Source organism: Bombina bombina, chromosome 3 (assembly GCF_027579735.1).
Source record: "Bombina bombina isolate aBomBom1 chromosome 3, aBomBom1.pri, whole genome shotgun sequence".
Lineage (NCBI taxonomy): Eukaryota > Metazoa > Chordata > Amphibia > Anura > Bombinatoridae > Bombina > Bombina bombina.
The window spans coordinates 1,045,481,161-1,045,495,530 of NC_069501.1; the positions used below are offsets into that span (position 1 = coordinate 1,045,481,161).

At 38.9% G+C, this 14,370-nt stretch overlaps 1 protein-coding gene across 1 annotated transcript in view; it reads right to left on the bottom strand.

Moving 5' to 3' along the window:
* NCKAP1L (NCK associated protein 1 like) overlaps positions 1-14,370 on the bottom strand; it is a 605,812-nt gene that overhangs the window by 473,317 nt on the left and 118,125 nt on the right. Inside the window, exon 4 of the mRNA XM_053708267.1 lies at positions 8,830-8,886. Coding sequence (XP_053564242.1) covers positions 8,830-8,886 — 57 coding nt within the window. The remainder of the gene's footprint in view (positions 1-8,829; positions 8,887-14,370) is intronic.

Below are 14,370 nucleotides of genomic sequence, written 5' to 3' on the forward strand. Positions count from 1 at the left end.
CACTTTAAGGCAGGTAATTTTTCCATTAAACTACAGTCACCACTGTACCCTATGGTTTTCCTTTCTCTGCATGTTTTCGGTCGAATGACTGGTAATGGCAGTTAGGGGAGGAGCTATATAGCAGCTCTGCTGGGTGAATCCTCTTGCACTTCCTGTTGGGGAGGAGTTAATATCCCATAAGTAATGGATGATCCGTGGACTGGATACACTACAAGAGAAATAAATTTATCAGGTAAGCATAAATTATGTTTTTAAGATGGCAAGAAATCCTAACACAGTGTTCTTTAGATCTTATGAAACTCACATTAGAGTATGAAAGAAAACAATATGTACAATTAACTAAATTAGTTGAGGATGCCAAAATACAAACAAATAAGTTTACATCACATAAAGACTTTGAAACTTTGGATCAGAAACTAAAGTTTCATATTGATAAATTGAAAGAGAAACTGAGTGAAACCAAAAATAGGAAACTTCAAAGAGACTGGTCAGATCACCAGAAAGGGAATATATATAAAGCAAACTATAAACGAAGAAATCCCAGATATACACAAGACACTAGGGGTTAACCGAACACGTCAGATAACTCATCCACAGAGTCAGAACCCTCCATGAGGAATAAACACAAACAACAACAGCAAATGTAATTACTGCAACAACTGAACCCTCCATTACAAGGATTTTTTTTAGAGAGGAACCTGTTCCCCCCAAAAAGAACTATAAGAAGCAGGCAACAAAACAGAAACAAACCCCCAAACAAACAGAAATAAATTATAGGGATTTACAAATCATTAATCTAGGAGGTATCAAATTAAGAAAAGAACATTACACTCTTCTATCCAAAGGACTTTACTTTATACTCATTTCAAGATTTGACACATTTAATTGGGTAAAAGTCACACATTTATTCACCAGGAAGCTTGCCCTATATAAATATCATAAAGATTCTAATACAAACTGTCTAAATGATATGGGGATTGAGGAGGATGACCACGAGATGGTGAATCTAATGGTAACTCTATTAAACGAGAATGATAATCCCCAATATGTACCTAGGGATAGTGTGGTAAAACCCAAAAGTAATTTCATGCCAACAATTTCGAAATATCCAACTATAGATAAATGTGTTTCTCTGGTAACCACCGAACTTGAAGCACTTAACAGCAAAAGTAAAATCAGGAAGAACCTGAGTTTCAAAGAGAGAAGGGCTTTGAATGAATTAAAAAATAATCCAGAGATAACCATAAAAAGTGCAGACAAGGGTGGGAATATGGTTATTATGAGTAATGCACAATATTTGAAAATGTGCCAAAACATACTTGATAATAAAGAAAATTAAAGAAAATTACCATATTATGAAACATGACCCCACAGAACACTTTACCAATAAGTTAAAATCATTGTTGCATAGAGGCTATGGTTAAAGACTAATAACAAAGGCTGAATACCAATATATGTGTAATTTGTTAGCTAGAGTGGCAAAGTTTTATAGTCTCCCTAAAATACACAAAAGTCAAAAGGAACCACCTGGGAGACCAATAGTGTTGGGATGTCTTACAGAGAATGTCGGTGTATTCATTGACTAAAAAATGAAAAATGTTGTACACACATTAACCTTGTACGTCCAAGACACAAAGGATGTTCTAAAATGTTTAGAGAATGTGATTGTACAAGAAAATACCCTGCTTGGGAGTATAGATGTAGAAAGTTTATACTCAAATATCCCTCATACATTGGGTATGGAAGCTGTACAATATTTTCAAAAAACGGTAAACCCTACAGGCAATGTAGAGGACGAGTTTATCGTAGATTTATTAGATTTTGTGTTAAAACACAACTATTTTATGTTTAACAATAAGGTATACCTACAGAAAAGGGGCACAGTAATGGGTACATGCTGTGCACCCACATATGCCAACCTGTTTTTGGGGTGGATAGAAAATACCAGCATCTTAAATCAGGAGGAGAATCCATTTATGCATTTTATGGACTTATACATACTTATACCCACCTCTTTATATTCCCAATTCTAGAAATTGTTAAGTCTGTATATATGTTAAATAAAGTGTATTTTTAATCATTTTTCTATTTGTACAGTGTGTGCCTGAGCCAGACGGCAAATCAATTTCATTTGCAGAGGAGGTAGGACTTACTTAGTAAATGTTTTTTTATTTCTTTGTGCAATTTTGGATTGTAACTTCAGTGTGGAAGTAGTTGTATGGTGGGGCCAGGGGTCCATAAAAACACATTTTTTTAGCAATATGCAGCAGTGTATTTATGATTATTTGACAATTCGGTAGAAATTATATATTTAAAACCATGCAGAAATGTTTCCTCCACAATACACAAATGGAAGGTGCCCTTTTGGCAGATATGAGGTTTTTTTATTAATATATATATATATATATATATATATATATATATTTTACATTCCAGTTTACTGCCCCTTTATGCAAGGACTTTCCAGATGCCAGGAGGCATTTTAGCTAAAATGTTTACATCTGCATAAAATGTCATATACTCAGGCTAAGATTGCATAATGTTTGAAATGAGGCGGGTTAACTTAACACTGTTCAGTTTACACTACAGCTGACTTAATTTTAAAATACATGCAAACAAGCCTAAATCCTGCATTTAACCAGATCTAATGGTATGAGACTGAGTACCACAGCTTATGGTTCCACCAAGACCTTATAGAGTACAGCATTCTCAAAATCATTAATTACAGCTGACAGATGGGAACATGTGTACACCATATTTAAAGGGGTGCTCTTGGTTGGGGAAAATGGGGGGGGACCCAAACATTTGTCAAACTTTCAAAATTACTTTTTTTCATCTACCCATTCTGACAGATCATTAATGTACCATTTTAAATTCACAGAATTATTTTTGTTTGCACATTTACAAATATGATTCTTTAAAAAGTGATCTCTTAATTTCTGCTATTTATTTTTATAATGCATGTCACAAACTGTTGATTTAGGGGATGCAATGTGCAGAAATGTTACCTCCTGTGAGTGTTTCTGTGGGTGTCTGTGTATATGTCTTTGTGCTTTTGTTTGTGTCTCTATGAGTGTGTATGTATTTTTTTTTCTATGGGTCTCTCTGTGAGGGTGTGTGTGTCAGTCTTTGTGCATTTTCTGTGAATCTCTCTGTGAATGTGGGTGTGTATGTCTGTGCATTTTCTATGGGTGTCTCTGTGAGGGTGTGTGTATGTATGTCTTTGTGTATTTTCTCTGGATGCCTCTGTGAGGGTAGGTGTGTATGTCTTTGTGTGTTTTCTGTGGATGTCTCTGTGAGGGTGTGTGCGTATGTCTGTGTGTTTTCTGTGGGTGTCTCTGTGAGGGTGTGTGCATGTCTTTGTGCATTTTCTGTAGGTGTCTCTGTGAGAGTGTGTGTGTTTGTATGCCTTTGTGTGTTTTCTGTGGATGTCTCAGTGAGGGAGTGTGTGTATGTATGTCTTTGTGTGTTTTATGTGGGTGTCTCTCTGTGTGTTTATGTCTTTGTGTGTTTTCTGTGGGTGTCTCTGTGTGTGTGTATGTCTTTGTGTGTTTTCTGAGGCTATCTCTGTCGGTGTTTTCTTGGGTGTATGTGCAAGTTTGTGTTTGAGTTTGTGTGTGTGTGTGTGTCCATTGTCTGGTTCTTATTAGGACATTTTGAACTTACTACTGATTATTCACATCTTTCTACAGACTTTGAGACTAATGAGACCTTTTCGAAAGTCATCAATCCACCATTTAACCTTTAAATCATTGTTTAGGCAGTTCAGGGCCCTTCCTTTTAGCCACTTCATGCTGTTGTCATCATTTAGTTGGCATCTTCCTTGACAAAAAGATAATCAGTACTCCATATTTTGTCTTGTAAATCTCTTTTTTTGACAAAACTGTAGTCTACCTCATTACTTGTCAGGTCAATGTAAACAAGTGCTGAGTGTCTGTTTGGGTGTTTGTGTCTGAGTGTGTTTGTGTGTTTCTTTTCATGTCTGCTAGAGTGTCTATATGTGAATCCTTATGTATGAGTGTGTGTTTTAGTGTATGAGTGTGTCTGAGTGTTTCTGTGTTTGTGTGTTACTACCTATGCAACATTTCCAAGTTTGACTACACTTAAGAATAACGTGCATATATGTTTTAGTCACTTGGTAAAAAATTGCACATGTCAAAGGAGTGGGGGGCCTGATAAATGGTTAAGTCAGGGGCCCCAAAATATCTAGTGGCGGCCCTGGGTATGACATAAAAAAGTGGAGAAAAAAAGCCAAACCTGACACATTCCACGCAAAACTCCAAAAATGGACTGGACAAAATTGTTGGCACCCTCAATTTAATATTTGGTAACACACGCTTTGGAAAAAATAACTGAAATCAATTGCTTCCTGTAACCATCAATGAGTTTCTTATACCTCTTTACTGGAATTTTGGACCACTCTTCTTTCGCCAACTGCTCCAGGTCTCTCAGATTGGAAGGGTTCCTTTTCCCAACTGCTGTTTTCAGATCTTTCCACAGGTGCTCTATGGGATTGAGATCTGGAATCATTGCTGGCTATTTTAGTACTCTCCAGTGCTTTGTTTTAAACCATTTCTGGGTGCTTTTTGTATGTGTGCTATGTGTTCGGTCATTGTCCTGCTGTAAGACCCATGACCTCTGACGAAGACCCAACTTTCTGAAATTGGGCCTTACATTGCCCTACAGAATTCTTTGGTATTCTTTAGATTTCATAATTCTATGCACACAGTCAAGACATCCAGTGCCTGAAGCAGCAAAGCAACCCCAAAACATCAGTGAACCTCCACCATGTTTGACTGTAGGGACTGTATTCTTTTCTTTAAAAGCCTCATTTCTTTTTCTGAAAACAGTAAAATGATGGGATTTACCAAAAAACTGTAATTTTGTTTTATTTGTACACAGCACATTCTCCCAAAAGGATTTTGGCTTCCTCAGGTAAATTTTGGCAAACTCCAATTTGGCTTTTTTTATGTTTTTGTGTCAGCAGTGGGGTCCTCCTGGATCTCCTACCAAAGCATCCCTTTTCATTCAGATGGTGATGTATAGTGCGAGCTGACACATGTGTACCCTGTGCCTGAAGGCCAGCTTAAATTTGTCTGGAAGTTGATCAAGGTTCTTTATCCACCATTTGAACAATCCTTGGTTGCAACTTTGATCAACTTTTCTCTTTCGTCCACGTCCAGGAACATCAGCTACTGTGCCATGGGCTGTAAACATCTTGACAATGTTGGTACAGTGGACACAGTAATATTAAGATATCTGGAGATGGATTTGTAACCTTGAGATTGTCCATGCTTTTCCACAATTTTTGTTCTCAAATCCTCAGACAAGTCTTTGCTGCTCTTTCTCTTCTTCATGCTCAGTGTGGCACACAGAGACACAAAACAGAAAAGTTGAGTAATTGTTTCACCATTTATTAGGTTGCCAGTGTGATTTCTATATTGTCAGCACCTGTTAATTGATACAGGTGAGTTTAATTACAAATTGCAGGAGCATCACGAACTTTGAATGCAATTATTTCTTACAATTTTGAGAAAGTTTCAATAATTTTGTCCAATCCATTTTTTGAGTTTTGCGTAGAATGTGTCAGATTTTTTTTTTCTCCACTTCTTTGTGTCAAACCAATATAAACAAAAAAGAAATAAACATGAGAATGCCTAAATATTTGTAATTGCAACAATTTACTGGGCGAAGTGGTGCATTATCTGACAGAAATGCAGGGGTGCCAATATTTTTGGCCATGACTGTATATATAGATATAGATATATAGGGATAATAATGGAACCTTTTCTTAGAGGGATTTCATTTGTAATACACTCCATGATATCTTACATTTTATGTTATGTAAACCTAGCTAACTAGTACAGCAAAATAAGAAAATGTACTGTGGTATGCATAGGTTTGTCTTAGTAATATGTTTTGTGGGTAAGTAGTGTGTGCACATGCAAGTGATGACCACCGGGCATAAATGAGTGAAAGAGTCAAGGAGTGCCTATTTAACCCCTTAACGACTGAGGACGTGCAGGGTACGTCCTCAGAAAAAAGGCAGTTAATGCCTGAGAACGTACCCTGCACGTCCTCAGTGTGGAAAGCAGCTGGAAGCGATCCTGCTCGCTTCCAGCTGCTTTCCGGTTATTGCAGTGATGCCTCGATATGGAGGCATCCTGCAATAACCTTTCACGGCCATCCGATGCAGAGAGAGCCACTCTGTGGCCCTCTCTGCACCGGACATCGATGGCCGGTATCGTTGGTGGGTGGGAGCCGGTATGGGAGGTGGGTGGCGGCCATCGATGGCCCTGGTCATGTGGAGGGGGGCGGGATCGTGGGCGGGGGAGTCCGGGGGCGCACGCGGGCGTGCGCACGTGCACGAGGGGGCGGGGGCGGGCGCGTGCACGGGGAGGGAGCGGGTGGGAACCGCTACACTACGGAAAAAATGTGTCCCCAAAACACAAAGTGGGACAAAATTTAAATAAATAAAAAAGCCCTTGTGTGATTTAGGTGGTGGGGGGGTGGGGGGCGATTGAGCTACAGTACAGAAATTTAAAAAAAATAATAATAAACATTTGATTGTTCAAAATGGGTACTGGCAGACAGCTGCCAGTACCCAAGATGGCCCCCAATAAGGCTGAGAGGGAGGCGTAGAGAGCTGTTTTGGGGGGGATCAGGGAGGTTGGGGGTTAAGGGGGGGATCCTAAACACAGCATATGTAAATATGCTTTTTTTTTTTTTCTTTAAAAAAAAAAAAACTTTTATTTTAGTACTGGCAGACTTTCTGCCAGTACTTAAGATGGCGGGGACAATTGTGGGGTGGGGGAGAGAAGGGAGCTGTTTGGGAGGGATCAGGGGGTGGGATGTGTCAGGTGGGAGGCTGATCTCTACACTAAAGCTAAAATTAACCCTGCAAGCTCCCTACAAACTACCTAATTAACCCCTTCACTGCTAGCCATAATACACGTGTGATGCGCAGCAGCATTTAGCGACTTTCTAATTACCATAAAGCAACGCCAAAGTCATATATGTCTGCTATTTCTGAACAAAGGGCATCCCAGAGAAGAATTTACAACCATTTGTGCCATAATTGCACAAGCTGTTTGTAAATAATTTCAGTGAGAAACCTAAAATTGTGAAAAAATTAACATTTTTTTTTACTTTGATCGCATTTGGAGGTGAAATGGTGGCATGAAATATACCAAAATGGGCCTAGATCAATACTTGGGGTTGTCTACTACACTACACTAAAGCTAAAATTAACCCTGGAAGCTCCCTACATGCTCCCTAATTAACCCCTTCAATGCTGGGCATAATACACGTATTGTGCGCAGTGGCATTTAGCAGCCTTCTAATTACCAAAAAGCAAAGCCAAAGCCATATATGTCTGCTATTTCTGAACAAAGGGGATCCCAGAGAAGCATTTACAACCATTTATTCTATAATTGCATAAGTTGTTTGTAAATAATTTCTGTGAGAAACCTAAAGTTTGTGAAAAAATTTGTGAAAAAGTGAAAAAAAAATTTTATTTGATCGCATTTGGCGGTGAAATAGTGGCATGAAATATACCAAAATGGGCCTAGATCAATACTTTGGGATGTCTTCTAAAAAAAAATATATACATGTCAATAGATATTCAGGGATTCCTGAAAGATATTAGTGTCCCAATGTAACTAGCGCTAATTTTGAAAAAAAAGTGGTTTGGAAATAGCAAAGTGCTACTTGTATTTATGGCCCTATAACTTGCAAAAAAAGCAAAGAAGATGTAAACATTGGGTATTTCTAAACTCAGGACAAAATTTAGAAACTATTTAGCATGGGTGTTTATTGGTGGTTGTAGATGTGTAACAGATTTTGGGGGTCAAAGTTAGAAAAAGTGTGTTTTTTTCCATTTTTCCTTCATATTTTATAATGTTTTTTATAGTAAATTATAAGATATGATGAAAAGTCCATTTAATGGCGAGAAAAACGGTATATAATATGTGTGGGTACAGTAAATGAGTAAGAGGAAAATTACAGCTAAACACAAACACCGCAAAAATGTAAAAATAGCCTTGGTCCCAAACGGACAGAAAATGGAAAAGTGCTGCGGTCATTAAGGGGTTAAAGGGACATAAAATCCAAAAATGTATTTCATGTAGAACATACAATGTTAAACACCTTTCTAATATACTTCTATTATCAAATTTTCTTTGTATTCTGGTTATCATTTGTTGAAAAGCAAGTATGTAAGCTCAGGAGTATGCACGTGTCTGCAGCACTAGATGCCAGCACTATTTTCTGTCATTTCAGACATGTGCACGCTACCTATCTAGATATCTCTTCAATAAATAACATAAGAATGAAGCAAATTTGATAATAGAAGTAAAGTAGAAACCTCTTTTTAAAATGGTATTCTGTATCTGAATAATGAAAAACATTTTTTAAGTTTCATGTCCCTTTAAACTATTCCTACAGCTGTGTAACTCTAACCCTGTATATTTTTGAAAACAGTTTATACTCATGTTTACAACCTTTTACTTCTTTATATAGAGCTAGATTACAAGTGGAGCACAATTTTAAGATGTGCCCGTAAATGGGAAATACAACTGGCTGGTTAATACTGCAACAAGGTCGCGTTCACATTGCGCTCAACTTGTTATACCAGGGCACATTTGCGTGCGCCTGTATTATTAAGTGGAGGGCAAATATCTCGCTCAGAAAAGCACTATTTTACACTCCACTTGTAATCTAGCCAATAATGTTTAAATTTGATACATAAAGTTGTACTTCTAAAACAAATATTTGATTGTAGCTTATTTCTAACACATTTTATGATCACCAAAGACACGCAATACTTACAATATCAAAGTAACACTGACAGGCATCGATTGTGTTGAGCAACTCATAAACGTGATCCTGTTGGAAACAAAATGTAGAGGAAATTCTTTTAAGTAAATATGTAAATTATTATTTAGTAAAGATGAAGAAATCCTTAAAGTGAAGGTAAACTTTGATGAATAAAAGCCCGGGTTTTAAAAATACTATTAAAAACAGGGGCACTTTCGTTCATCAAAGTTTAGAAAGCAGCCATTTTGTTTAAAAACTTACCTTTCTTCTTTTCACAGCCAGAGCAGCTTCCCCCACCCGGATATCCTCTCTTCATACGTCAACAATGACTAATCCGGCTTCCTCCAATCATGGCTTTCCCCCCAGGGGAATCATTGCCTGATGCCATGCCGTTATTGGAGGAAGTCAGATTAGTCATTGTTAACGTGTGAAGAGAGGATCTCCGAGCAGGGGAAGCTGCTCCAGCTGTGAAGAGGAGAGAGGTAAGTTTTTAAACAAAACGGCTGCTTTCTAAACTTTGATGAATGAAAGTGCCCCTGTTTTTAATAGTGTTTTTAAATATTCTTTCTTTGAAATAAATATGCAAATTAAAAATGTTTAAAAAAATAAAAAAATCTAAAACATGCTGAAACAAAAGTTTCAACAAATAAGATTGAAACATAGTTAATTATAATGAGAAATTGGTCTATTGACTCTCAATAGAACAGTTCCATGTTTGAGTAACTACAGAATGAGGTAGACCCTGTGTTAAGAATAGCGTAAATCTGTTATTTTAAGTGAATGGTAAAAGAAAAAGGTTTACCCTAAAATCTTAATGCAGCTGACAATTTTTTTGCTCTCCTTATACAATGAATGGATATCGTCAATATTACAAGTAGTGGGTTAAGTGTTCTGCTCGAGCACAGTACAAAATACACTGGAAAATTAGCACTTTTGGAGACCTGAAGTAAAGCGCTAAAGCTTGAATATAATAATAATAATAATAATAATAATAAACATTTATGCTATACATTATTTAGCTAAGTATTTAACTAATATTTATAAATATTAAATGTAAACTGAAGGTTAATTATTGAAACAAAAAAAGTTTTAACAGTGATTTAATGGGATATTGCATATGAAAAGGTGCTAAATGTGTGTATTTATAAATATACAGTACATACATATATATATATATATATATATATATACAGTATATATATGTGTGTGTGTGAGTGAGTGTGTAAGTATTATATGTGGTTATGTGTGCAGTGTTTTAAACTCATATTTCTTTCCAATAGCATGGAGAGTCCACAAATCCATTCCAATTACTAGTGGGAATTCAACTCCTGGCCAGCAGGAGGAGGCAAAGGACACCCCAGCAGAGCTGTTAAGTGTCACTCCCATTACCCATAATCCCCAGTGATTCTTTGCCTTGAACATCCAGAGGATGTGTGAAGATAGTGTCTGAAGATTTTAATCCTTTAATGGGTACTTTTCCCTGCAAGCAAGGATTAGGGTCAAGCTGTGTCCATGTACATCTCTTTAGTAGAGTAATGGGGTTGTTAGCAGTTACCTTCTAACAGTATATGCTACCCCTCAATCAGTGTTCCCTCTAAGGCCAGTTTTGTGTGCGGCCCAGCAGTGAAACAGTTAATTAAGTAACCACACCCTGCAATTAGCAAACACTGTACAATGCAGATGGCAAGGTATGGTTCTCTTGTTAACTGTTTCAATGCTGGGCTGCACACAAAACAAACTGTCCTTAGAGGGAATACTGCCCTCAATAGAAAATCAGGGTAAGTTACTCTGCTTTTCTTTTCAGACAGGCAGAGGCGTAACTAGAAACTACAGGGCCCAGGTGCAAGAAGTGCCCCCACCCCCCAAAAAATGTGAATTTGATACATATAATTTTTTAATTATTTTTTTTTTACATTTAACACAGAAAAAAAAATGTGAATCAGATTACATGTCTGCAAAAGGAGGTACCCTGTGCCCACAGTCTGTGAGATGGTCTGACCAGTACTGTATATAGTGAGTTAGTGACACAGTCTGTAATCTGCTGGTGAGATGGCTGGCCTGACCCTACCCGCCCCAGTACTTTATAAAGTGACCACAGTAATCTGTGACATGGTCCAGCCCCCCACACATAAACACCAATGGGTAAAACAGAAACACTAACCCCTGTAATCAAAGACAGAGACACTAGTGAAGCATCACATCACACTCACATGATATCAGTGCAGGCAGTGGCAGGTCAAGGTTTTTTGGGGGGGTTTTAAGCTGGGCCCCCACCCTCGGGATCCCGGTCACAATTGCGACCTCTGCACCCCCTGTAGTTCTGTCCCTGCCTACAGGTCCCTGTCAGAGGTCGGCTGAACCTGTCATATCTGAGGAGCTGTTCCTGCCCTACAGCTGGATCCACAGGTAAGTGCTTTTTCCTTCTAGAGTTGGAAGGACCCAGAACTTTAGAGGTTAACCCTCTGTGGACATCTTATGGGACAAATTTAGCCTCTTATAGGGGATATATATATATATATATATATATATATATATGGGCAGTACTGTCAGGGCACTTGAGATGGCTTTATGGAGATTAAGGGGTTAATGTTATCTTCCCCTGTTTTTATCTGAGGCTGGCACTGAGAAGGGTAATCTTTATTAAAATTAGACTGAGTATGGAGCTTGATGCCCCTGTTTCCGTGTGAGCCTTCAGGCTCGCCGGAAACAGAAGTTATGAAGCGGAGGTCTAAAGACAGCTGCTCCATATTTTGTCCACCTGCTCTGAGGCCGCAGACAGAAATCAACCTGATCGAATACGATCTGGTTGATTGACACCCCCTGCTAGTAGCCGATTGGCCGCAAATCTGCAGGGGGCGGCATTGCACCAGCAGTTCTGGTGAACTGCTTGTGCAATGATAAATGCCGACAGCGTATGATGCATTTATCGATGTGCAGCAGACATGATACGCTACATTGTATCATGTCCGTTCGCACTATGTTAAATATACCCCTAAGACTCTTATTGTATACTGCACTTGTAAAATGTGTGTGATCAGTGGAGGTTATACTTTTATGGCGCTTCTTCATTCCTTGTGAGGAATCAGAGTTTCGTTTTGGATTTCACGCGCTTTGATTATGGCGCAGCAAGTTTTCTTTTGCTCTCCGCTTTTCCCTTTCGGCTTAGCTTCTCACTACCGGCTTGGAGAGCGGAGCGTCACTGGAGGGTCCATATCATCTGAGTCTGTTTGCCGGTTACTGATCACCTCCTTAGTTAGATTATTGCATATTTTGCTAGTGGGTTTCCTGGTCACCAGTGGGTAAGTCTACCTCAGCAAAGCTGAAGTATAGCGGTGTCTATTTGTTTTCATAGTGATTCTTGCCTGCCAAGAATTTTAGTTCAATCCTTATCATTTGTAGCCAGAATAAATTAAAAGTTGGCTTGTGATCTAGAAGATCAGAATTTTGGTGTTAGAAAACATTTTAAGAGATTTTATTTTTATTTCTGATAAAATCTAAACAATTGCTTTTGGGAATCATTTTTAAAGAGAAAGATGGAATCTAATGATATCATTGCTTTGTCATTTAAAAAATACTTATATTGCTTGGAGGCTCAGATTATTCCTCCTGCGCAGCTTTGTTCCACATGCTTAAATAAAGCTTTAATGTCTAAAAAATCAGATTCCCTCTCAGAGCCATCTGTCTCTCAGGATAATGGTGTCTGTGCCATGCCTTAGCTTTCTCCTCAAATGTCCCAAGCTTTAGTAGTTTTACATGCAGTGTGCTGTGGTTCCTCTCAACAAGTTCCTGGGGGTGTTTATTTACCAGGCAATTTTGCTGCACAAATAACTTCTGTGGTTTATGTGGCTTTAGCAGCCTTCCCTATGGCTGGTAAGAGAAAAAGGAAATCTAAGAATATATCTCATACTAAGAATTCTGACTCTGCTAAATCTGCTTTAGTCAGTCTCAGTTATCTGAAGATCATTCCTCAGTGGCTTCTGAGGGTGAGATCTCTGACTCTGAGACTGCGGTGACTAGTACAGCAGATCCAGAGGAGGTTAATTTTAGATTTAAGCTGGAGCACCTCCGATTGCTCTTGAAGGAGGTCATTGCTACTTTGGAGGACTCAGACTCTACTGTCGCTGAGACTCCTAAGAAGTCTAGTAAGCTTAACAGAGTGTTTGATGTCAAACCTTCATCTGTAGAGGTATTTCAGTTCCAGATAGTATGTCGGAAATTATAGTTTAGGAATGGGAAAAGCCAGGTATTCCCTTTTCCCCGTCTCATGTTTTCAAGAAAATGTTTCCTGTTGCTAACTCTTGACACAGTGTACCTAAGGTAGAGGGCTCTATATCTACTCTAGCCAAAAGAACTACTATCCCTCTTGAGGATAGCTCTACTTTCAAGGAACCTATTGATAAGAAGCTGGAAGCTTACTTAAGAAAGATGTACGTTCATTAGGGTTCACAATGGCAACCAGTTGCATATATTGCTACGGTTGCGGGTGCAGCATCTTATTGGTGTGATTCCTTGTCTGAGCTAATTTCAGAAGAGTCTACTATAGAGGAGATTCAAGATAGGATCAAAGCTCTAAAGCTGGCTAATACTTTTATATGTGATGTCAGCATGCAAGTTGTTAGGCTCAGAGTCAAGATTGCTAGCCTTGCTCTTCTAGCCCGCAGAGCTCTGTGGCTAAAATCATGGTCTGCAGATGTAATATTCAAATCAAAACTTCTGTCTTTACCCTTTAAGGGCAAGACTTTATTTGGTCCTGGTCTGGCTGAGATCATTTCCAAATCCTTACTGGTGGAAAGGTATCTTTCCTACCTCAAGACAAAAAGGCTAGACCTAAGGGTCACCAGAATTCTAATTTTCGTTCCTTTCATAACTTCCAGGGACAAAAGGCTTCCTCTTCCAAGCCGAAACAATCCAGGACTTCATGGAGGTCCAGTTAGCCTTGGAATAAGGGGAAGCAAACCAAGAAACCTTCCTCTGAGTCTAAGTCAGCATAAATGCAGTCTTGGCCAAGTAGGGGGCAGGTTTTCCTTTTTTCGGCAAGTTTGGATCGTCGATGTCCCAGATCCTTGGGCTGTAGAAGTAGTAGCTAAATACAATAATAGAGATAGGTTCCTAGTATACCTTCAGGGATGGGCTACTAATTCAAACAATAGTTTCCATGGAGAGTTCTCACTTTCATTAGCCCAATTGCCAGATACAAATACACCTTGCAGTTCTAAAGTCTCAGTATATAAAACAGTGCAGCCTTGGAACATACATTAAAGCTTGACTGCTACAGCTACAGCTCCACTTACCCGCTTTCCACTGCAGGTTCGTGACTCGCCTGGTCCTAAGAGGCTCTAATGCTGCCCCAAGATCTGTATCCCTTTCTCCTGCTCTGTGTGGAGCCGACAGGCAGCATGGGCTTGGTTCTTCCAGAACTCGCCTCCTATATCAGACGTCACATATGCTGGGCTGTGATAGGTCAAGCAAGGTGTCACTTTCACTCTGGCAGCCACTCACGAGTGTTCAACAAGTTTCTCTGAACTCAGATTGGTGCGCCCTTCTGTGCTCACT